General features: G+C 42.9%; 1 protein-coding gene across 2 annotated transcripts in view; it reads right to left on the minus strand.

Moving 5' to 3' along the window:
• Positions 1-10,260: 10,260 nt before the first annotated feature.
• GALC (galactosylceramidase) overlaps positions 10,261-24,896 on the minus strand; it is a 68,468-nt gene continuing 53,832 nt past the window's right edge. For both annotated transcript variants that reach the window (XM_050953268.1, XM_050953267.1), the window contains 3 exons: positions 24,524-24,687; positions 23,180-23,256; positions 10,261-12,750 (listed from right to left, as the gene is read on the minus strand). In XM_050953268.1, coding sequence (XP_050809225.1) covers positions 12,607-12,750; positions 23,180-23,256; positions 24,524-24,687 — 385 coding nt within the window. In that variant the 3' untranslated portion in view covers positions 10,261-12,606. The remainder of the gene's footprint in view (positions 12,751-23,179; positions 23,257-24,523; positions 24,688-24,896) is intronic.

Below are 24,896 nucleotides of genomic sequence, written 5' to 3' on the forward strand. Positions count from 1 at the left end.
CACATCTCGAAGAACACCAGTTACGGAACAGGTAACTGTCTTTCTTCGAGTGCTTGCTCATGTGTATTCCACAGTAGGTGATTCCAAGCTATATCTGTTGGAGGTGGGTAGGAGTTCATGAGTTCCCGGGATGCAGTACTGCTCTGCCGAATCCGGCATCATCCCTAGTTTGAAAGACGATCGCATAATTCGCAGTGAACATGTGAACTGAAGACCCTACAGATGTCCTGGATAGAGACATGGGCTATGTAGGCAGCCACGAGGCCTGGGCTCTCATTGAGTGCACCCTGATGATAGGTAACGGGGGAACCCCTGCCAGATCATAGCACCTGCATATGCACAAAGTGATCCAGCGAGAAAGGCGCTGGGTGGAAATAGGCTGCCCTTTCATACGCTCGGCCAAGGCAACGAAGAGTTGCAAGGATTTTCGGATCGGATTAGTTCGATTCAGGTAGAAGGCCAGTGCCCTATTCACATAAAGCATATTCGCATAGAGCATTTCTCATTGGAGGAATGGGCCTTGGGACAGAGCACAGGGAGAAAGATGTCCTGTTCCATATGGAAGGTGGAGACCGCCTTCGGGAGGAATGCAGGGTGTGGGCGAAGTTGGACGTTATCCTTGTAGAAGACTGTACATGGAGGTTCCGAGGTCAAGGCCCTGAGCTATGAGACACTTCAAGCTGACGTGATTGCTACAAGAAAGGCTACCTTCCATGAAAGATGAGACAAGGAACATGTGGCCAAGGGTTCAAAGGGAGGCCCCGTGAGGTGGGACAACACCAGATTCAGGTCCCATTGCAGTACAGGGGATCTAGCATATGGTAATGAACAGTCAAGGTCTCTCAGGACGCGGGAGGTCATAGTATGGGAGAAGACCGAGTGGAAAGCCAATATGGCCACCAAGTGTACCCTGACAGAAGTGGGTGTCAGCCCTTGGGTTCTAAGGGACAGGAGGTACTTAAGGATAAGCTGGAGCAGTGCAGACGATGGTGAGATTCCCCGCTCCCCCGCCCACCTGGAAAATCAGGACCACTTCGCCAGGTACGTCCGGCATGTGGATGGCTTCCGATTTTCCAGGAGGACCTGCCTGACTTCTTCAGAACACCTCCTCTCCTCCCTGTCTAGCCACTGAGCATCCATGCTGTCAGGTGGAGAGTGGCCAGATTGGCATGAAGGAGGCGGTCCTAGTACTGGGAGAGGAGATCCGGGTGTAGCGGCAACCTCCTTGGAGGGTCCTGTACCAGTAGGGTCCTGTACCAGTGTTGACAGGGCCAGGCTGGGGCAATAAGGATGATACATGCTTTGTCCGTTTTCACTTTTTCTAGGACTTTGCCTATAAGGGGAAACTTCGGAAAAGCATAGAAAAATTGGTCTGACCACTGCAGGAGGAAGGCATCGAGATCGCATCACTCTCTAACCCCCCCACCCTCTTCCCCCCAGAACAAAACCAGGGGTGGTTGGGCGGAGCTGAACTGAACTGCAATGTGTAGCCCTTAGAAATGGGGTTGAGGACCTAGCAGTCCGAGGTTATTCATGACAATTCCCCACAGAAGGCAGACAAATGATTGCTGAACACAAACTTTATTAGTGGGGGGGTTTCCATGGCAATTGCCCTGGTGTCCCCCTGCAAATAGTCAAAACCATCTCTTTCCCTGCCTCTTGCCCTTAGAGGGCCCAGGCTGTGGGGCAGAGTGGGACTGTCATTGAGGCCGGTGCTTTTGGTCTCTCGGCCTCTTGTAAGGGGGCCCATATCTGCTCTGCGCAGGGTGAGCTGCTGTCTGTGGTTTGGCCTTGTCCCTAGCCGGAGGGACGTAGAGGCCCAAATTCTGCAGAGTGGTACGAGAGTCTTTCATCCCATGCAGCCTGACATCTGTCTGTTCGGCGAACAGGGCCTTCCCGTCGAATGGCAGGTCCTGTATGAGGGACTGGGCCTCCGCCGAAAGCCCAGACAGGAGAAGCCATGATGCCCTGTTCATGGAGGTCACGGAGCTCATCGAGTGAGCTGCGTATCCACTGCGTCCGACACTGCCTGCAGGGCTGTTTTGGCTGCCATCGCCCCCTCATCCACCAATGCCTTAAAGTCCTCCCTATCCCACTCTGGGAGAAGTGGCTGGAATTTTGGAAGGGACTACCATAAATTAAAATCATATTGGCTCAGTAAGGCCTGATGGTTGGCCACTCTGAGCTGGAAACTCGAAGAGGAGTAAAGTTTTCTACTAAAAGAGTCTAGTCTCCTGGCATCTTTATTCTTGTGGGTGGGCGCAGGCTGGCTCTGCCACTCCTGGTGGTTCACCGATTCCACCACCAGAGAGTTAGGTGCTGGGTGAGAGTAGAGGTATTCGTGGTTCTTGGCCAGCATGAAATACTTCCTCTCAGCCTTCTTGGAAATTGGGGCCAGAGAGGCAGGAGTTAACCACAGGGAGTTGGATATGTTGGCTACTCCTTGGTGAAGGGGTAAAGCCACACGGCCTAGTACCAAGGGGGACAGTACATTAAAAAGGGAAATTGGACGGGCCCTCCATCTCCTCGGCCTGCAGCTGGAGGCTCGACGCCACCCACTTTTGCAGGTCTTGATGTGCCCTGCAGTCTTTCTGTGGAACAGAGAGTGGTGGTGCCATGATGGTATCATCTGGTGCCGGAGAGGAGGCCGGCACGGAGCTGTGGGATGCAGCTGGTGCTGGGGGATCAACTCCCAGGTCGGAGTCTGGGTGCGGAGCCAACAACTCATGACCTGTCAGTTTGTTCCTTGGCCTAGATAGCAAGGGTGACGGGGTCCCAGATGTCCCAGCCACTGAGCAGGTCCCCAGCTGGGTAGGCATCGGTGGCCATGGTGCCCATTGACACCATTGACCTTGCCTTGGGACCTCTTTTCACTGTCCATGCTGTGGGCCACGTGGCGCTATCTGGTCTTGCTGATCGGTACAGGCCAGCGAGGGGTGGCTGGGTGCCAAAGCTGAGGTCACCATTGACCAAACGGTACCACATGAGCGGTGGGAGCAATGGTGCCTATGATGCTGTCTTCCATGGAATTGGGACCTCGACGTCGAGGACTGGTACCCCCCGGAAGTACTGCTCCAAGATTCGCTTCGGTGCTGGAGCTGCGGTGGTGCTGGTGATACACAGTCGGAGCCCCGTGTGTGACATCTGGCAGAGCGGGAGTGTCAACATTAGTCACACCAAGACCGGTTACGTTAGCTGTGTCGTGAACAGGAACGTCTTTGATGCCTATTTCGGTGCCTGCACCCGCTGCTGCATGGCATGGTGGAACCCCAAGATTCCTGCCCGGACGGCACCGAACTGAGTAACTTGGCTGGTGTCGAGGGTGGTGGACACGAGCTGCATGTTGAACGAGGTAGAGAGCGGTCTTCGGAGTGAAAGCTGTGTTGTACTGGGGAGGCCTGTCGAGCACCCAGCGGTGGTTTGCTCAGGACCAGGGGGCCAGCCACCAGCAGTGTCCCAGGCATCAGCAAGCTCAAAATGCCTCAAGCAGCCTGTAGAGCCTCCGGCGTCAATGGGATCCAGACCACATGAGACGCGCATGTCAACGCTGCCGGGCTACTCCGCTCAGCACGAGTCGGAGGTTTAGAGCCCGAAGGGGACTGAGGGCTGCCCAACGTGGGACCAGCCTCTCCCCCCGCTTCTCTCGGTGCTGCTGCGAAGTCGAACTCTTCCTTTGCTTCTTGGAAGGGGAACAGTGCCAACTGGGGGAGCAGGCTTCGCTACGCACTGATGATGCTGTGCCCAGCACTGAGTCCACTTGGCGTACCAGAGCCAGATCCAGAGCCGATTCCATAAGGAGAAGATGAAGTCTGATGTTCCCTCTCCTTCTTAGTTCATGGCTTAAAAGACCTGCAGATCTTACAGTGTTCACTCACGTGAGTTTCGCCTAAGCAGCACACTCAGCGTGCGGATCACTCCTTGCCATGGAACAGCAACAGGAGTCGCACGACTTGAAGCCTGGGGCACGGGGCATGCCAGCTCTAAAAACTGAAAGCTACTTTCTATGAGCTACTAATAACTAGATAAAGGTACTACTAAGATCAACTGGAAAGGCTGAAGCAGAGCTGAAGCAAGAAGTTTCAACGCACCTTCACTGGTGGCAAGAAAGAACTGAGGGTGGGGGGAGCGTGTGGCTCCTCTTATAGCACAATATAGAGGCACCACTCTAGGGGTTGCAGTGGTGCTCCCCCCCAAGGGTACTGTAAGGGAAAAACTTCCGCCACTGGTGTACGTAGCATGCACGCACACCTACTGTGGAATGCACATGAGCAAGCACTCATAGAAGAATATACTAATGCAATTTGCTGACAGTACAAAGTTGGGAGGTATAATCAATGCAGAGGAGGATCTGAGTATTACACAGGAAGACCTGGATGACCTTGAGAACAGGAGTAATAGAAATAAGAATTAAATGTAATAGTACAAAGTGCTACACCATGCACTAAGGGACTAACAACAAGAATTTCTGCTAAAATCTGGGAGCTCGTTATTTGGAAGTGACAGAGCAGAGTGACAGTGACAGAGCAGAGACCTGGTGCATGAGTGGATCATAGGAGGACTATAAGCAATGTGTATAGCTGAGAAAATGGCAAAATTGATCCTAGGTTGTATCAGGCAGTGCATTTTATTTAGAGAAAGTAGTATTCATGCCATTGCACAAGGCATTGGTAAAACTGCATCTGGAATACTGTACAGTTTTGGTCACCCGTGTTCAAGAAAAATGAATTCAAACTGGAACAGTTGCAAAGAACTGGAATGAGCAGGGAACTGGAGAACCTGTTTTATAAGAGGAGACTGGAAGAGCTTGGCTTGGTTAGTCTAGCAAAAAGAAGGCTGAGCAGGGCTATGATTGGTCTTTATAAATACATCAGGGGAGGTAAATACGAGGGAGGGTGAATAGCTATTTAAGATAAAGGACAGTATTGGCACAAGAACAAATGGTTATAAATTAGTCATAAATAAATTTAGGCTGGCAATAGGTTTCTAAGCATCAGAGGGGTGAGGTTCTGGAACAGCCTCCCAATAGGAATAGATGGGGCAAACAACCTAAATAGTTTTAAGATGGAGCTTGATACATTTATGAATGAGATTATATCATTGACTTGCCTGCCATGGTAGGGGACTGGACTTGACCCAGAAGGTCCTTTCCTGATCTATGTCCCTGTGTGGGGCTAAAGCCCGGCTCTCTCCTCAACTCCCAGCACTATGCCCACTAGCCTAACCTCTCACTGTTCTAAACACAAAAATGGAAGATAGTGTGGTATGATACAGGGGTGTATAATGAGAAGCAATGGGAAGTAATTAAGATAGGGAGAACGTAGGCTGAACCTTAGCAAAACATTCCAAGTAGCAAGACAAACTAAACTGGAGAATAATCTCATGATGGAAAGAGATGGAAGCCCCATCAACATGGCACTTCTAACACTAGATGAAGCAAGGCACTTGAAAATGAACTACAGGGAATTATACTACATTGCCTGGGAGGTGGATTGAATGATCTCTCTTTTACTATTCGTTTTGTCCTGCTAAACTGAGTGAAGTCTATAGACCATTGGCAAAAAGCATTTTAGGATAAAGCATCAGTGGAGGAATGAAAGAAAATTCAAGTTGAGCCATTAGTCAGCAATATCAGATCGAATAGGAAATAGGCAGTTTGAGCCACAGCCATTGTGTCCCCCAGTGCAGCTTTATAGATCTCACACTGAAGTATTAGCATTCACCTGGACTCAGCATAAAACCCAAACGATCTCCCTCTGTTTTACAGCTCCATGAACCCGGCCATCTATTGCTCCCACCATGATAGCAATCACAGTAGAGAAGAGTAGAGAATGGACATCCTTAATAGGATTTGCTGTCTGTCACTGTTGCATGCTCTTTTCAGACTGACTCAAATAATAATGTACTCTATGGCCAGACTGTCACAAAGCCTTTCATTTGAGAACCTTAAAACTGTTGATGTACTTTAAACCTTGACTCCAGCATGTGAAGGATATTGAACAAAAAGCGTTTTCCCACCCCACCTAGCCCTGTCACTGTCACAGCATAGAAGACACTGGCCAAGATAGAAATGCTGGATCAGAGCTGGGTGGGAGATGGTTTCCCCACCCGATTGGGAAAGGAAGTCAATTTCAAAAAATGTCCACAAACAGAAAACCTGAAGAAAAAAAAAATCAGTTTTGGTCAATCAAAATGTTTATTGATCATTTTGAAATTGTTTCAATTTTTTACTTTTAGTTTAATTTTCTAAACTTAAAGTTCTAAATTTAAAGTCGTTTTGAACCAAAGATCAAAATATTTAATTCCAAGAGAGTCAAAATGAGATGTTTTGACATTTTCAATATCCTTCCTTTTTTTTTGTTGTTGTTGAAATTGACACATTCCTGAGAGGGAGCGGGAGGTTCAGTTTTGAATAATCTGCCGTTACCAGTGGAAAAAACTTTTGTCAAAAAATTCCTGACCAGCTCTACACTAGAGTCTGACATGTTAAAGTAAGACTTTCCAGGAGTGAAGTTGTCACATTTTGGAGTTCAACCCAGACCAGAGAGAGGTTATGTCACCACTTGTTCTGTAATCCTGAGTGCCTTAAAATGCATACCTGTTGTAGCTCCCTGTCTGGACACTCCCAGCTTGCATGCACTGTATGTTGATCAGCCCTGGTTCTAAAGGGCTTCACCAGCTTGCTCTTTACACTACAGCTGGTCTCCACCAGCTTTGCTTACTACTAGCCAAGTGACACCAATACACCCTCAGTCCTGAATTTCCCCCATATCATCTGTCCTGAAATGCCCAGCCCTTTCCTGGAACATTCAGAGTAATAAGGTTCATTGCTCCTTTAAAGAGACAAAGCAAAGCAGCTTAGTTTCTTTAACTGGAGTTAATAATCACTTCAAGTCCTACACAGTACTGGGTCGATTTAGAATAAAAGGAAAAAGGGAAGGGTTTCAAGTGAGTTCAGGTATAAGGGATTCAGAAACAATTAGATAAAGAAGTGTGAAATGCTTTCTAGTTACTCTGGCTTACCAAAACTATAGTTTTGGTTCAAGGTAAGATTCTTACCACACCTCCTTCCATCAAGACGACTAATTGCATTACATACATACACCATGCAAGAATATTAGTGATGTGTGTTATTGGTCGTCCAGTGATACCTTACATGACCCTGATTAGATACAGATTATGACATAAGTGAATTGGGGTACATTGAACTGATCAGGCCATCTGAAACACTCTGATCCCAGTGAACCCCTTTCCCTCTAGCATTGGGATGGTCGTAGGGTCACAGCAGACCAGTGTGTGCAGCAGGCTTCTGAGAACCCACATGCCTTAGTTCTAATCCAAGCCAATGACTCACTGCACAACTCTGCACTTTAGCCCTATGGGTTACTGAGAGTGTGTGTGGGGGGGTGCACTCTCTATATCCTGTAAAATGGGGAGCCACACAGAGGAGCTGTAAATTAGTCTTGCAATCTAAGACACTAAAAGTCAGTTGAGAGGGCGAGAAGGGGAGGAGAATAGCTACTCATTTTTAAACATTTGGGCTGATTTTTCCCTCCACTTTCTACAGTGGTGTTTAACCCGGCTTTTGGGTGTACAATGGCAAATAGGGGGCAGTTTTATACACTGGCTTCAAAGTCATTCAGGTCCTCTGAAAGAATTTTAGTTTGGATCTTAATATTTACTCTGGGTAATTAGTCCTGGTCTTCTTTTACACCTTGATTCTACAAACAAGAACATTGCTATTAGGATGACACCAAAGCATGCATAATATGGAGCTTAAGAAATGAAAGGAGCACATGGAGCAGCAAACAAAATTTGCTGGATATTAATGTATTTGTCTGTATTGCTGATGTGTACAGGATGATTTTTGAACCTTCCAACTCCACACACAAAGCGCATCCATCGACAACTCATCTTTGTTGTGGTGCCAGATAAGCATTTGTCATTTTATTTTTCTGTTCTTAACAAGTCAGGACATTAATTGCAATGTAATATTGTCATCATGCTTTTCAGTATGAACAAAATGTATTATATGGAGCTTTAAAAAAAGATTGCATCCCAATCCTTGGTAAACTAAGGGGCTATTTTGCTATGCCTTGCAAACCTTGGCAAGCCTTTTAAAATGTGGTAACTGTTTTCTTTCCAAAGCAGGTCCTGTGTATGTGTTAATTCACACTCAGGAAAGGTGCTGGATTGACAGCTCTACAGATTAATAGCCTGTCTAACCACAGAACAAATAGAATCCAGACAAGGGAAGTGAAGATGTGTGAACACACGCAGGCCCATGTAGCTTCTCTCTGAACTGAACTGGAGGATTAGACCTAAAAGTAAGAGAATGAATTAGGCTCCCAGGCATTTTAAGTCCTTAGCCACCTTGAAGAGCAACAATAACCGTTGAGGCTATTTTTGTGAAACTTGCACCCCTTTAGGATCTGGACTGGAACTAAACACTTCATTCACATAGGTCACTGAAAAGCCATCATATGGGAGAAAGTCACTCCCTACTAACCTGCAATAGATGTAATTTTCAAATCAGAGTTGGGATACACAATAACACCAAAACATCACATAGCAACATCAGCTCCAGAAAGCCAGCCAATTTGAGGCAGCTGTATGTGGGTTTTGCTAACTCAGAAAAGAAATTAATCTGAGATAGACCACACCTTTTCACTTGACTTTCTTCCAGGCTCCTCCTGTTTGTAGATTAATACAACTGACAGTTTAAAAGGAAAATGTCAGTTTGAGATCTAGTCAGTCAATTTCAAAAATGAGTTCAGGGTAGTTTCAGATACTCCACCTGCCTGTATTCTCCTGCCAATTTTTGTGGTTTTAAAAGAAATGGAAAATGTAATTGCAAATGTTCTTTACATGGCAACAGGGAGAAATTAGGGGACACTAACAAGTATTTAGGATAACTGGCTTAAGTTCTCATAAGAAAAAACACTCTCTTTCTGTTAATCCAAAGCATTTGCAATTGGTTTTGACATAAGACCATAAGAATGGCCATATTGGTCAGACCAAAGGTCCATCTAGCCCAGTATCCTGTCTTCCGACAGTGGCCAGTACCAGGTGCTTCAAAAGGGAATAAACTACACAGGTAATCATCAAGTGATCCATTCCCTGTCGCCCATTCCCAGATTCTGGAAAACAGAGGCTAGGGGCACCATCCCTGCCCATCTTGGCTAACCACCATTGATGGACCTATCCTCCATGAATTTAGCTAGTTGTTTTTTGAACCCTGTTATTGTCTTGGCCTTCACAATATCCAAAACAGAAAGCAACCTTGGTAGTTAAAAGTCTCAATGTATTGATGGCATGAGGATGTCTGAAACCATGTCTGACGAATCCTAGGAAGACCAATGGAAAAGACACTGGTTGAGATTTTTCAAAGCAAATGTGTGTACATCTTCTAGACTACTTTGAAAATCCCAACAGTGGTTTATAGTGACTGAACCAACACCAGTCTACATATCCTATAACCCACCAGGTGCTGGTTTGTTGGGCTAAGTGATACACCTATAACAGATTTATTCTGACCCAATCTTTGCATTATTGAAATTATTTATATCTTGTGATAGAAAGTTCTGCTGCAGCTCAAGCAGCACCCCTGCCATGAAGCTCAGATACTTGAAGGCCTTTTATTTGCAAGAGCAAGCACTGAAAATTTAAGCTACCAGCCTAAATGGCAAGTGGTATAACATGGGCAGAAACAGCCCAGATTACATGGTTGTTCATGCCAGGTATTTCTGTTCTCCTTTAAAGACCTAGTTTTTAAATTTGAACTCCAGGGAAGGTAAAAGTCATTTTTAACCCTATAAAACCCGAGCCCTTTATAATAACTCGTCATCCATCTGTAGATAAGTGGACCTGAAGTCTAATCCTACAATGTGGTCAACTGCCAATAAAGCCAAAAGACATTTGAAGACATTCTGCACTTTGCAAGACTGGACATTAAAAAAAACTTCATACCCTTAACTAAGTGCAAAAGCCTCAGAAAGTGTATCCTTGCTCCAGTTAAGTAAAAATACTGTTTAAAGAACATCACACCAGGATTGCAAGCACTAACCTATAAGGGATCTTCTTGAGAGCTGTGTAAATGAAGACTGTTAAAAGTCATTCAAAGTTGCAGAAGCAAAATCTTCCAGACCAGTTAGCCTAATGACAAGCATCCTTATGAGAAATCACAAATGAAAGATTATCAATCCTCTCTCTGAAGGATACTAAGAAGATGTATTTACAGAATGGCTCTGCACAAATGAATGGTTTTTTTTAAAGTGTTTTATTTGATCATTTGGAATCATTAGTATTTAAAATCAACTATGTAAGTCTGTCTCTTACTGAAACACTTAACAGCTTATCTGCTATCGCCAAGTGCATTACAATCCATTCAAAGGGAAAGAATTACAGATGTATAAGATGATTACACAACAAAACTTCAGTAAACATAGTATTCACAATAATTTAAAACATTTTAAATCCCTTATAACTTTAATTTTATAAAAGTTAACATAAAAACTATACTCCCAATAATGTACAACACATTTAGTCCATAATGCAAAAACAGTAAAATTGGTTAATTAACTAGTGCAAAAATGTAAAAACTGTAATCTTTGGAATAATTGCATCAACAGTGCTGTTCCATCACCCACGCGTACATATCCTGCAGCTAATAGAGTTAGCTAGAATTGCTGCAGAAATATTCGATTAGGAACATATATCCAGTTCTGCCAAATTCAAATTTCTCTTGTAACTCGTTCATTTACAGACATTCCTCAAATAGGTGTCCAACTTTAGGGACCCACAAGTGGCCTGACTTTAGGAAGTGCTGAACATCTGCAGCTCCCACTGACGTCCCTCTGGAAATCAGACCACTTATTTAGGTATCTAAATATAAAGTTAGGCACTTAAATCTAGGCCACCATTGTCTGAATAATGGCCTAGAAATTCTCTCTTTTATCAAATGAAAACGAACTTGCTTAATGCCCATGACAATAGTTAAAAATCACTTTAAAATTTATTGTTTTCAAGGTTAACTGAATGTATGAGACTATGTATAAAGGCTTTTGCTAATAGTCATAAGAAGTGTCACTAATTGCTTAGAGTGGGAATCTTAGAATCGCTAGAGTGGGATGTTAGGATGGAATTCTGAGATATTTTTCTCCAAAAGCTATTTGAAAAAATGCTCTCCATTATCCCATCATCTTCAAACCGCAAAATACTTGTAATTACATTATACCTGTCTTAAGCTACCATTCAGAACAATCAGTTGCTTAAGAATTAGTCTTTATTAAAAGTGGATCAGAACTGTGCTCAGTATGTTTAGAGATACTTTGGGGCAGTCTCCTAAGACAGAAGATTGCCTAATAAATATGTCCTTGTCCAGGTTTCAAGTGTGTTATCACCTCTGGAGTTAGATTCTTGTCTCACTGGATTTCCTCAATTAAAACAGTGAAATTTGGTAAACATTTATCAATTAGGAGGTATGGAAAGTTTTCCCTTCTAGCATGACAAGATGACATACATCTCATTGAACCACCAAGTTATTATTTCCAAACTGAGCCGAGCAGAACACGAACAAACAAAGGAAGAAAAATGCAGGAATCTACAGAACCTAGAGTAGCAATATATGACAGTCTCACTCTGTACTTCAAGACTCACTTATACATGTAAGAATAAATTAACTCTGCAGCTGTTGCAGTGACTTGGAAAGCCAAGGAATGATAGCAAAATGGAGAGAGTTTTTTCCCCCTGAGGATTTATAACATGCAATTATACTTCATTTAGTCTCTGTTTTAGGATACAGTCCTGTATCATAAGTGGAAGATGCTTGACAAACCTTTTAGGATTGCTACTTTGTCATTAATGAGAGAGGTAGTTTAAAAATAAGGCACTTCCTAAATGGACAAATCAACCATCAGCTGTGCTTGTACTCCAATGCACAGATACAGCCTCAAAATATACACATGTCTAAAGGCTGGTAATGCAAGTCTCATTTACAACAGGGAGAAGTAATTCAAATGCACTTGCAGTTGTGTATTCCCTAACCTCAGACTACGGCAGGGGGGAAAAAGGCAAATATCTTTCTACTGTAACAGAATTAAGCACTCTGTTGAAAGGGGAATTTGGGAACAGTAAATGTGACACTTTAGGAATATGTTCACTAAATTTAGGTGTTTAATTCTTAGTTGGATGGTGAAAGGAAAACACCAGAACCAGGTAAGTGTTAAAACTGAAGCTTCTGAGGTCTTCTACATACTGCACGTTAATTTCTTAAAATGGCTCACAAGTGAACTGGGGCATTCCAATTACAAATATTCAAGAAGGTTTTAATCCATGGCTCCTGTTTGCCATCTCTAATTTAAACAAAAACTTATCTCTGAAAATTAAAGGGCAAAATCCCAGTGCATCCTTTTGGTTAAGTCACAGGCATGTGTACACATACCTACTCTAGTAAATTTCTAACAAACAGTAATAAATAAAGGTGGAATTTAGAACACTGGCCAACAGATCAACCTCAAAATAATATTTTCAAGTTATCTCCAAAGTTTGAACTGGCTCCGATTCAAAGTAGTAATAAAACAACTGGCTTGTCTTAGTAGGCCAGCAACCTCAACTGGCCTCAATGTGAAAATTGTCAAACTGTGCAAATTCAAAGGAGCGTGTTCCAATAGCCGCCCAGCCATGACTTGTCTCAGATAAGGTGACGTTCTCCCAGAGGGGATAACCATTGAGTGATCCTGAGGCAGAAGAACCCTGTTCAAAGAAAGGGAAGAAAGTTTAACAAATCCAGTGATCAGTTTAACACATTAGACCTGTCATTAGGGGTTGACTTTCCCTATGTCATCTACAAGATGTTGGAGGCACTTGTGAAAACATTAGCCTTTTATAGTGCTTCAACTGAGGTTCTCTACTGAATAACAGCTAAAATACTGCACCATAGTGTTACATTTATCAGCTCAGTTAACTCCAAATCAAATATGCTTATAGTTTGCATGTAGAGATATATTTCCCCTAAGCTCCAACCCTGCAAACTCAACCTAGAATTTGAGAGTTAAACTGGATTTTCCTCTCACTTCTGGTGATGTAAGAGTTCCGCGAGGCAAAATCTGCCATTAGACTGCCCTAAGCAACCCCTATTGTCTTCAGTGGATTTGCATGGATGGAACTAACTGAAATGCCAGACACAAGGAGGAATAGAATCCAGCTCACTTTCTCAGAGCTGTGTTAGCTCTCCAAGGTTAACAGGAATCAAAAGTGCCGCTCCTATACGTGAAGGAAAATGTAGATTCAAATGAAGTAAAAATCTTAAGCAAATCCACATGTTCCATAGAATCGCTATGGATAGAAATTTCATGCTCTAATAAAAATATAACATTAGGGATCTATTATCGACCACCTGACTAGGACAGTAATAGTGATGATGAAATGCTAAGGGAAATTAGAGAGGCTATCAAAATTAAGAACCCAATAATAGTGGGGGATTTCAATTATCCCCATATTGACTGGGAACATTTCACTTCAGGACGAAACACAGATAAAACTTCTCAATACTTTAAATGACTGCTTCATGGAGCAGCTGGTACAGGAACCCACAAGAGAGGCAACTCTAGATTTAATCCTGAGTGGAGAGCAGGAGCTGGTCCAAGAGGTAACTATAGCAGGATCGCTTGGCAATAGTGACCATAATACAATAGCATTCAACATCCCTGTGGTGGGAAGAACCCCTCACCAGCCCAACACTGTGGCATTTAATTTCAAAAGGGGGAACTACACAAAAATGAAGGGGTTAGTTAAACAAAAGTTAAAAGGTACAGTGACTAAAGTGAAATCCCTGCAAGTTGCATAGGCCCTATTTAAAGACACTATAATAGAGGCCCAACTTCAATGTATACCCCAAATTAAGAAACACAGTAAAAGAACTAAAAAAGAGCCACTGTGGCTTAACAACCATGTAAGAGAAGCAGTGAGAGATAAAAAGACTTCCTTTAAAAAGTGGAAGTCAAATCCTAATGAGGCAAATAGAAAGGAGCACAAACACTGGCAGCTTAAGTGCAAGAGTGTAATAAGAAAAGCCAAAGAGGAGTTTGAAGAACGGCTAGCCAAAAACGCCAAAGGTAATAAAATGTTTAAGTACATCAGAAGCAGGAAGCCTGCTAAACAACCAGTGGGGCCCCTTGACGATCAAAATGCAAAAGGAATGCTTAAAGATGATAAAGTCATTGCGGAGAAACTAAATGGATTCTTTGCTTCAGTCTTCATGGCTGAGGATGTTAGGGAGATTCCCAAACCTGAGCTGGCTTTTGGTAGGTGACAAATCTGAGGAACTGTCACAGACTGAAGTGTCACTAGAGGTGGTTTTGGAATTAATTGATAAACTCAACATTAACAAATCACAGGGACCAGATGGCATTAGCCCAAGAGTTCTAAAAGAACTCAAACGCGAAGTTGCGGAACTATTAACTAAGGTTTGTAACCTGTCCTTTAAATCGGCTTCGGTACCCAATGACTGGAAGTTAGCTAATGTAACGCCAATATTTAAAAAGGGCTCTAGAGGTGATCCCAGCAATTACAGACCGGTAAGTCTAACGTCAGTACCAGGCAAATTAGTCGAAACTATAGTTAAGAATAAAATTGTCAGACACATAGAACAACAAGCTGTTGAGCAATAGTCAACATGGTTTCTGTAAAGGGAAATCGTGTTTTACTAATCTATCAGAGTTCTTTGACGGGGTCAAACATGTGGACAAGGGGGATCCAGTGGACATAGTGTACTTAGATTTCCAGAAAGCCTTTGACAAGGTCCCTCACCAAAGGCTCTTATGTAAATTAAGTTGTCATGGGATAAAAGGGAAGGTCCTTTCATGGATTGAGAACTGGTTAAAAAAGACAGGGAATAAAGGGTAGGAATTAATGGTAAATTCTCCGAATGGAGAGGGGTAACTAGTGGTGTTCCCCAAGGGTCAGTCCTAGGACCAATCCTATTCAATTTATTCATAAAGGATTTGGAGAAAGGGGTAAACAGTGAGGAGGCAAAGTTTGCAGATACTAAACTACTCAAGATAGTTAAGACCAAAGCAGATTGTGAAGAACTTCAAAAAGATCTCACAAAACTAAGTGATTAGGCAACAAAATGGCAAATGAAATTTAATGTGGATAAATGTAAAGTAATGCACATTGGAAAAAATAATCCCAACTATACATACAATATGACAGGGGCTAATTTAGCTACAACGAGTCAGGAAAAAGATCTTGGCGTCATCGTGGATAGTTCTCTGAAGATGTCCACGCAGTGTGCAGAGGTAGTCAAAAAAGCAAACAGGATGTTAGGAATCATTAAAAAGGGGATAGAGAATAAGATGGAGAATATATTATTGCCCTTATATAAATACATGGTACGCCCACATCTCGAATACTGTGTACAGATGTGGTCTCCTCATCTCAAAAGAGATATACTGGCACTAGAAAAGGTTCAGAAAAGGGCAACTAAAATGATTAGGGGTTTGGAGAGGGTCCCATATGAGGAAAGATTAAAAAGAGGCTAGGACTCTTCAGCTTGGAAAAGAGGAGACTAAGAGGGGGATATGATAGAGGTATATAAAATCATGAGTGATGTGGAGAAAGTGGATAAGGAAAAGTTATTTACTTAGTCCCATAATACAAGAACTAAGGGTCACCAAATGAAATTAATAGGTAGCAGGTTTAAAACAAATAAAAGGAAGTTCTTCTTCAGACAGCGCACAGTCAACTTGTGGAACTCCTTACCTGAGGAGGTTATGAAGGCTGGCACTATAACAATGTTTAAAAGGGAACTGGATAAATTCATAGTGGCTAAGTCCATAAATGGCTATTAGCCAGGAAGGGTAAAGAATGGTGTCCCTAGCCTCTGTTCATCAGAGGATGGAGATGGATGGCAGGAGAGAGATCACTGATCATTGCCTGTTAGCTTCACTCCCTCTGGGGCAACTGGCATTGGCCACTGTCAGTAGACAGATACTGGGCTAGATGGACCTTTGGTCTGACCTGGTACGGCCGTTCTTATGTTCCTTAAGTGTAGCTAGAACTGTATGCACTCATGATAGTAATTAAAACACATTTTTACTGCTTTGATTATGATAGTACCATTAATACAAAGTAACTTTCAGTTATAAACATTTTAAGTAGCAATATTACTATATTCCACTACTTTCCACTAGATGGCAGTAACAAACAAAAATACACACCAAATATCAGAGTTTACACTTTGAGGCAAGGATAGGCAGCCTGTGGCACGCAAGCTGATTTTCAGTGGCACTCAGACTGCCTGGGTCCTGGCCACCCGTCTAGGGGCCTCTGCATTGTAATTTAATTTTAAATGAAGCTTCCTAAACATTTTAAAAATCTTATTTACTTTACATACAACTATAGTTGAGTGATATATTATAGACATAGAAAGAGACCTTCTACAAACGTTAAAATGTATTACTGGTACGTGAAACCTTTAATTAGAGTCAATAAAAGAAGACTCAGCACACTACTTCTGAAAGCTGACCCCTGTTCTAAGGGCTGCTATAACCGAAGGCAAGAGCTGCAGAGGGAACACTGAAGAGAAGGAAAGAGTGGTCCGTCAGGGATTATCCTCTTTGGCCAGTATTAGAACTCTTTAGAGGGAGCTTCATTTTTTCTACCATCACATCAAACAGGGGGGTTGCCTGGGAATATTTATCAATTACAGTAACATGTACTAGAGGTAGTTCCAAAATGATACTGGCAACCTTCTCTACCACCCCTGTATCTGCATACCTCACAAATAGCACATTTTTACCCTCAACATCCTTGTGAGGTAGGTTTCATTATCCCCATTTTACAGATGTGGACTGGGGGCATGAAGATTAAGAATCTTCTCTGAAGTGACACAGTCTGTGGATGAGTGGAAATTGAACCCAAATCACTACAGTCCCAGTTCAGTGCCTTAATCCCAAGATAATTCCTTCTTCTTTAACTCTAAAAAAATATTAAGATGAACCAAGAACACCCACAAAGCAATGTGCCAGTCTTCCAGCAAACATGCTGGAATGTGGGCAACTGGGGGCACAGACTTAGTGTGCAACTTCAAAAAAGGTTTATCTCAATTCAAGCCTGTGCTTAACTGGTTTCAGGCCAGGTGTGATGGCAAAGTTTACACAAGGGCAGGGAATCTGGTTTCAGAGTTCCACAGAAAAGCACGTGAAATCTGCTTTTAGTTACAGAAGTCAACACTACACAAAGCTGGCTAGATATGAATATTGAAGGAGTTGCTGACAGTGGTCCTGGAGGCGATGGAGAAGTGCTGCCAAATTATGGCTAGAGATGGTATGCTACGTGAAATGGTAACATTCTTAGTAGCAATGCAGAAAAAGACAACATTAGTTAATAAATATTTCCGCTCAATACCCAAAAAGAAAGTGTGACAATGTACTTATTATATGAAGAGGAGAATGTACTTTCCAGTCTATTTGTAACCATGGAGGATGTTGGACAATATCCACTAAGGATAAACATTTTTTAAATGAGTAGGCCTGCATAATTAGCCCAAAAGTCCTGAGAGAGATCTCTGATCCACTGACGTTAAATTTGTTTAATAAATCATATGGCAAAGTAGGTAAATTCCACAAGAATGTGAAAGTGCTAATGTTGTGCCAATATTCAAAAAGTGTGAGTGAGATGACCTGGGTAACTATAGGCCAGCAAACCTTGGTCATCACTTGGGAAGCTGAGCCCATTCAAAGAAAATACATTTTAATACAGCCACATGCAAAATTATATATCTGGGAACAAGAAATGCAGGTGAAACCTACAGAATTGGGAACTGTATCCTGGAAAGCCGATTCTAAAAAGAATCTAGGGGTCACAGTGAACAAGCAATTCAACATGAGCTCCCATTGTGATGCTGCAGCTAAAAGAGCTAAGGTGATCCTTGCAGTAGCAAACAGGTTTAGGGAGGCAATTTTAGCTCTGCACATAGCATTGGTGAGAAAGACGCTAGAATATTGCATCCAGTTCAGCTTTTTCAAGGATGTTGAAAAATTGGAGAGGGTGCAGAAAAGAGCCACACAAGTTATTTGAAGGCTGGAAAAAAATGCTTTAGAATGAGAGACTGAAAGAGCTCAGTTTGTTTAACTTATCACAAAGACTGAGGACTTGTCTATATGGCCAGTTAGTGTTCAGCAAGCTGGGGTGTAAATCTACAGCTCACCGTGCACTACCAGTCTGTGTGAACCCTGCTGCCATACACTGACTGAAAGTTCACTAGATAACTTAGTGCACAGGATATTCCTGCAGGGGAATTCTGCGCCACTGCACAAGCGCAGAATTCATGTCTCCCACAGATTCCACTTCTCTCCATCCCCAGAATATAGATTGTGCTGGGAAGGAACTGCAATTACACCTTTCGCACACGAGGGGCTGCTGTGGCACCAGTAGAAAGGGCAGCCGGCTCCAAGAGGGAGCAGCCAGCTGCAAAGAGGGAGGGGGAAGTGGCTGCATTCCTCACAGCACCCTGACCACAGAGCCAGGTAAAGAAACATGAGACAGTAGGAGGGACGAACAGAGAGGGGCACACAGGGCTGCTGGAAGGATCACAGGAGTTAGTGGAGTGACAGCATTGAGCCAGGGGCTGAATGGGAGTGCGGGTGCAGGGATACATGGGGACAGGGGGAGGGAGAGTGGCTGAGTGGGAGTGAAGGGACACAAGGATGGGGAGGAGAGGGGGGGGTATAGGAGCAGATGTGTTTGACTGAATGGGAGAGGCTATAGGTCGGCCAGGGTCTGCATGGGAGAGGCTCCCCAACTCCTTAACAATCCCTCCTCTAGCCCCAAACCTGTTCCATACTTCTACCCCCTCTCAACTTTCCACGTTCACCCCCAGGATCCTGCCCAGCAATTACTTCCCTCTCACTCAGCTCCTCCATTATCCCTGACTTCCCCAAGCCTTTGCAGTGCTTCCAGGGGTGCAGGAAATACATTTCTGTATTGTAGTTTAAATGAATTACTACTTACAAGATCTGTATTAACTTGCCTAGTAAGAAATCTCTTTACCAAAAAACATTTCCTGACTTTCTTTTGTTGTCTGTATTGTTAGACACACTTGCTGACAGGTAATTTGAAATAAATTACCAAACTGGCATGATTATTTTGTGGTATTTTGACAAAATAAAATATGAAGAATTTTAAAATATATTATGCGCTGAATTTTTTGGTGCACAATTCCCCCAGGAGTAAAAGCAGCAGGGCCCACCATAACAACAGGTAGCACTGTAGATCTGCACCCCAGTTTGCCACACACTAATTTACCATATAGACATGTTCTGAGAGGTAACTTGATTGTAGTGGACAAGTACCTTCACCAGAAGAATATAACTACTACTAAAGGGCTCATCAATTGAGTGGGCAAAGGCATATAAGAACCACTGGCAGGAAGCTGAAGCCAGACAAATTCACATTAGGCAGGTTTCAGAGTAGTAGCCGTGTTAGGCCATGGCTACACTAGAGAGTTGCAGTGCTGGTGAGGGGGTTACAGCGCTGCAACTTAGGATGTGGCCACACTTGCAAAGCATGGCCAGCGCTGCAACTCCCTGGTTGCAGCGCTGGCTGTACACCCGGTCGAGCCTCAGGTGTAGGGATTCCAGCGCTGGTGATCCAGCGCTGGTCAGCAAGTGTGGACGCCCACCAGTGCTTTTATTGACCTCCGGGGTATAAGGAGGTATCCCAGAATTCCTGTCCACAACAAACCGGAAGAAAGGGAGAGCTCGGAGTTCAGCCAAACTGCTTATTTAAAAAACAAACACAGCTCCTGTTTGCTGAGCGAGCGGAGGCAGGCAGGGGAATTACTTTGGAATGTTCACAGCTGTTTGCTTGAAGAGAGAAACAGCACTCTCACACGGCAGAGGGGGAGGAGGAAGTCCGTGTTGAGCAGTTGCTTATCTGGTCTGACGGGTATTTAAAAGTATATAATTTGCATTTAGTGAATGAGAGAGCAGTGGGGGAACGGAGTTAGAACTTTTAAAATGATTGAAGGTAGGCACTGTGTGTCTTCCAGTCCTTAGAACTTGCAAGGCAGGGAGCTGAGAACAGTGTCAACTCCAAAAATCCATTCTCTCTGTCTCCTCCACGCTCCCTGTCACATTCCACCCCACCCCCCTCTTTTGAAAAGCACGTTGCAGCCACTTGAATGCTGGGATAGCTGCCCACAATGCACCACTCCCAACAGCGCTGCAAGTGCTGCAAATGTGGCCACACTGCAGCGCTAGCAGCTGGCAGTGTGGCCACACTGCAGCGCTGGCCCTAAACAGCTGTACGAACACAGCTGTAACTACCAGTGCTGCAAAACTGTAGGTGTAGACATGGCCTTAGTCTGTATCTGCAAAAAGAACAGGAGTACTTGTGGCACCTTAGAGACTACCAAATTTATTTCAGCATGAGCTTTCATGAGCTACAGCTCACTTCTTCGGATGCATAGAATGGAACACACAGACAGGAGATATTTATACATACAGAGAACACGAAAAGGTGGAAGTATGCATACCAACAGGAAGAGTCTAATTAGTTGAGATGAGCTATCATCAGCAGGAGGAAAAAAACTTTTGAAGTGATAATTAAGATGACCCATAGAAGGTGTGAGGAGAACGTAACATAGGGAAATAGATTCAACTAGTGTAATGACCCAACCATTCCCAGTCTCTGTTTAGACCTGAATTAATTGTATCTAATTTGCATATTAATTCGAGTTCAGCAGTCTCTCTTTGGAGTCTGTTTTTGAAGTTTTTTTGTTGCAAAATTGCCACCTTCAAGTCTGTCACTGAGTGGTTAGAGAGGATGAAGTGTTCTCCCACTGGTTTTTGAATGTTATGATTCCTTATGACAGATTTGTGTCCATTTATTCTTTTGCGTAGAGACTGTCCGGTTTGGCTAATATACATGGCAGAGGGGCATTGTTGGCACATGATGGCATATATCACGTTGGTAGATGTGCAGGTGAACGAGCCCCTGATGGCGAGGCTGATGTGATTAGGCCCTATGATGATGCCCACATATCTATTCAAGTGACACAAATCTGACATCAGGAATCATAACATTCAAAAACCAGTGGGAGAACACTTCAACCTCTCTAACCACTCAGTGACAGACTTGAAGGTGGCAATTTTGCAACAAAAAAACTTCAAAAACAGACTCCAAAGAGAGACTGCTGAACTCAAATTAATATGCAAATTAGATACAATTAATTCAGGCCTAAACAGAGACTGGGAATGGTTGGGTCATTACACTGGTTGAATCTATTTCCCTATGTTACGTTCTCCTCACACCTTCTATGGGTCATCTTAATTATCACTTCAAAAGTTTTTTTCCTCCTGCTGATGACAGCTCATCTCAACTAATTAGACTCTTCCTGTTGGTATGCATACTTCCACCTTTTCATGTTCTCTGTATGTATAAATATCTCCTGTCTGTGTGTTCCATTCTATGCATCTGAAGAAGCTCATGCTGAAATAAATTTGTTAGTCTCAAAGGTGCCACAAGTACTCCTGTTCCCTTTTCACATTAGGCAGAATTTTTAAAAACAACAAAAAAACCAGGGTGATTAACCATTGAAATAAACTACCAAGGGAAGTGGTGGACGGTGCATCTGTTGATGTCTTCAAGTCAAGTCTAGATGCCTCTCTGTAAAATATGCTTTAGTCAAACAATTTATTGGGTTCAATAAAGGGGTACTGGGTGAAATATAAAGGCCTGTGGTATACAGCAGAGCAGACTACATCCCCTAGTGGAATACAGGATCGCCAAAAAGCAAAAAACAAAGTTATCTTAACTCCACTAGGACTTTATGCAAAGCACAATCTAGGAGGTGTTACAGCTCATGCCTGGGATCTAAAAACTGCAGCGTTTAATCTCAATGTTCCAACATCTCCCTCTGTGGTATTGCACTGATCATTTCACCATTTAAGTCCCAGGCAGACTGTGAAGATCTAGAAAAGGATCTCACAAAACTGGGTTACTGGGCAACAAAATGGCAGATGAAATTGAATGTCGATAAATGCAAAGTAAAGCACATGGGAAAACATAACCCTAACTATACATATACAACTATGGGGTCTAAATTAGCTGTTACCATTCAAGAAAGATCTTGGAGTCATTGTGGATAGTTCTCTGAACTCATCCACTCAATGTGCAGTGGCAGTCAAAAAAGTGAACAGAATGTTGGAAATCATCAAGAAAGGGATAGATAATAAGACAGATAATATCATATTGCCTCTGTATAAATCCATGGTACGCCCACACCTTGAATACTTTGTGCAGATATGGTCACCCCATCTCAAAAAAGATATATTGGAGTTGGAAAAGGTTCAGAAAAGGGCAACAAAAATTATTAGAGGTATAGAACGGCTTCCGTATGAGGGGAGATTAATAAGACCGGGACTTTTCAAATTGGAAAAGTGGCAACTAATGGGGGATATGACAGAGGTCTATAAAATCCCGAGTGGTATAGAAAAAGTAAATAAGGAAGTGTTATTTACTCCTTCTCACAATACAAGAACAAGGGTCCACCAAATGAAATTAATAGGTAGCAGGTATAAAACAAAAGAAAGTATTTTTTCACACGGTTGCTATTTTTTCACGCAATGCACTGGAACTCCTTGCCAGAGGGTGTTGTGAAGGCCAATACTGCAACGGGGTTCAAAAGGGAGCTAGACAGATTCACGGAAGATAGCCATTGATGGACCTATTAGCCAAGATGGACAGGAATGGTGTCCCTAGCCTCTGTGTGCCAGAAGCTGGGATTGGGTGACAGGGCATGGATCACTTGATGATAACCTGTCTGTTCATTCCCTTTGGGGCACCTCCATTGGCCACTGTCAGAGGACAGGATACTGGGCTTGGACATTTGGTGAACATAAGAACAGCCATACTGGGTCAGACTAATCTGTGCCTTAATCTTCTACAAAAACAGGATTAACACTTCACTAGGGCATTGTATGTATGTTACAATGTATGTAAAGCTCACTGAAGATGTAACACGAGTATTTTCATTACTTTAACTATTACTAACTGATGGAATCACCAATTGCTACTGGACAGTCAATATCCCAGGGTGCCCGTGTGCTGTATTTTAAGGTGAGCTACATAAAGAATATTTTGGTTAATTCTTGTGGGTTTCAATTTGCATCCTTACCTTGAGATTCAGAGTGAGTGTGTGCCATACTCTGGCTCGCACACCAGACATTCCTTTCATCAGGACTTCCTTTCCAGCTGAAACATACACGACATTAGTGGATTAACAAACAATTCCAAATCCCACAGGCATGTTATAATAGGGACCTTCCTTTTCTTGGCTTGATATTTAGCACCTGGATTTTCAGAGGTGTTGAGAACCTGCAACTTCAAGTGTGGGGGGAGGAGAGACTCCAAATCCCGAAAAAAAAGTCAGGCCCTTAGCAGAACAACCAAGTCATCCTATTAGGCTAGCCAAACCATTTGTCCTTCCATTGTTTCATCCAAAATAACAATAGCAAGTGTCGGCAACAGAGCAGTTGTCTCTGTTGACTTTAAGTCAGTTGAGTTAACCTAGGATATGGATCCTTTCACTGGTAGGATTTTGACCCAGGTTAATAGTAAAGTTAAAAAAATAGTTCTGTCAGCAATATGGTCATTCCACTGAAGTAAGAGAGCAATCTCAGTGCAGTTCTTCATTTATGCACTAAGTATATGCCAAAATCGGGTTTAATACATTCTTAAACAAAAACCGTCATACCAGTATGGGTTTAAACTTTTGATTTGACCAGATGAACAGGTAAGGTATGATCAGAACTTTGATAGGAGACCAGACTGTCAAGCGCTACAGAAAGTAGTGTGTGTGATTCAATAGATAGCACGTCCGTTCAGTCTTGACTCACAGGGAAGGAGGATAAGTAATAAAATACTGCTTTGTTGGAAATATCTTCTAGGTGAAATGAATAAAACGGATGTCCTGTCTACTTATGATTCATTAAAATAGTGATTATTCTCCCCCTGAGTAGGGATGTTAAATCTAATGACTTCGCTAAGTTCCACTTGGAACCACATTTTGTCTACCAAAATTTTCCTTGTTTCAGCTGGATAATTTCTTCTCAAATCCTATCAAACTGATTGTGTAGTGTTGCTGTATGCTAATCTACTTACATTCGCATACCACATCCACCACCCTGGTATCTAAGCACCTGCATGGACGTCATCTTGACAAAGGCATCCTACATCAATTAATTTCAATTATTCTAAGTATACAGCACAGACAGTGATAACTATCATCAATAAAAAAAACCATGTGCTTGTCCAGGAGCCTGCAGGCATTATCTTTAAGAAGGATATAACTCATTACAGGACAATGGGTTTATAATGCAAGTGCTATCTATGAAATTAAGCATCCTGCATTTTCTTCAGCTTTTTCATCTAATCTCCAGTTGGCTTTCTTTCAGGCTTAGATACAACCAAGTGTCAGCCCTTTAAAAGGGTGTGTGTCTGTTAATAATGAGTTACTTACAGAGATCACCAGTGACCTGGTAGGTGCCATCTGCAAACACCCAGAAGAAGAGTCCTTTGCTACGTCTAACATATATCCCACCATTGTTTACTCTTCCTGCAATGAACACACCACCGTTGCCCAGGTGCTCTATGTAGACATCACAAGTTATTGTCACATTTACCCTGCAAGAGAAAGTTAACACTTAATAAAGAAAGGAGAATAGAGATGCTTCCTTACTATCCTTAAGTCTTCTCTGTACAGCCTGGCAGTCATTTCAATGACACACATTGGAGGAATAAGTATTTTTAATATGAAGATTAAGTCCTGCAATTCCTATCATCAATGGGAGCTGCACAGCTTTGGCAAATCCCACCAAATCTCTCAAACCTTA

Source organism: Gopherus flavomarginatus, chromosome 5 (genome assembly GCF_025201925.1).
Source record: "Gopherus flavomarginatus isolate rGopFla2 chromosome 5, rGopFla2.mat.asm, whole genome shotgun sequence".
In the NCBI taxonomy this organism is placed as follows: Eukaryota; Metazoa; Chordata; order Testudines; family Testudinidae; genus Gopherus; species Gopherus flavomarginatus.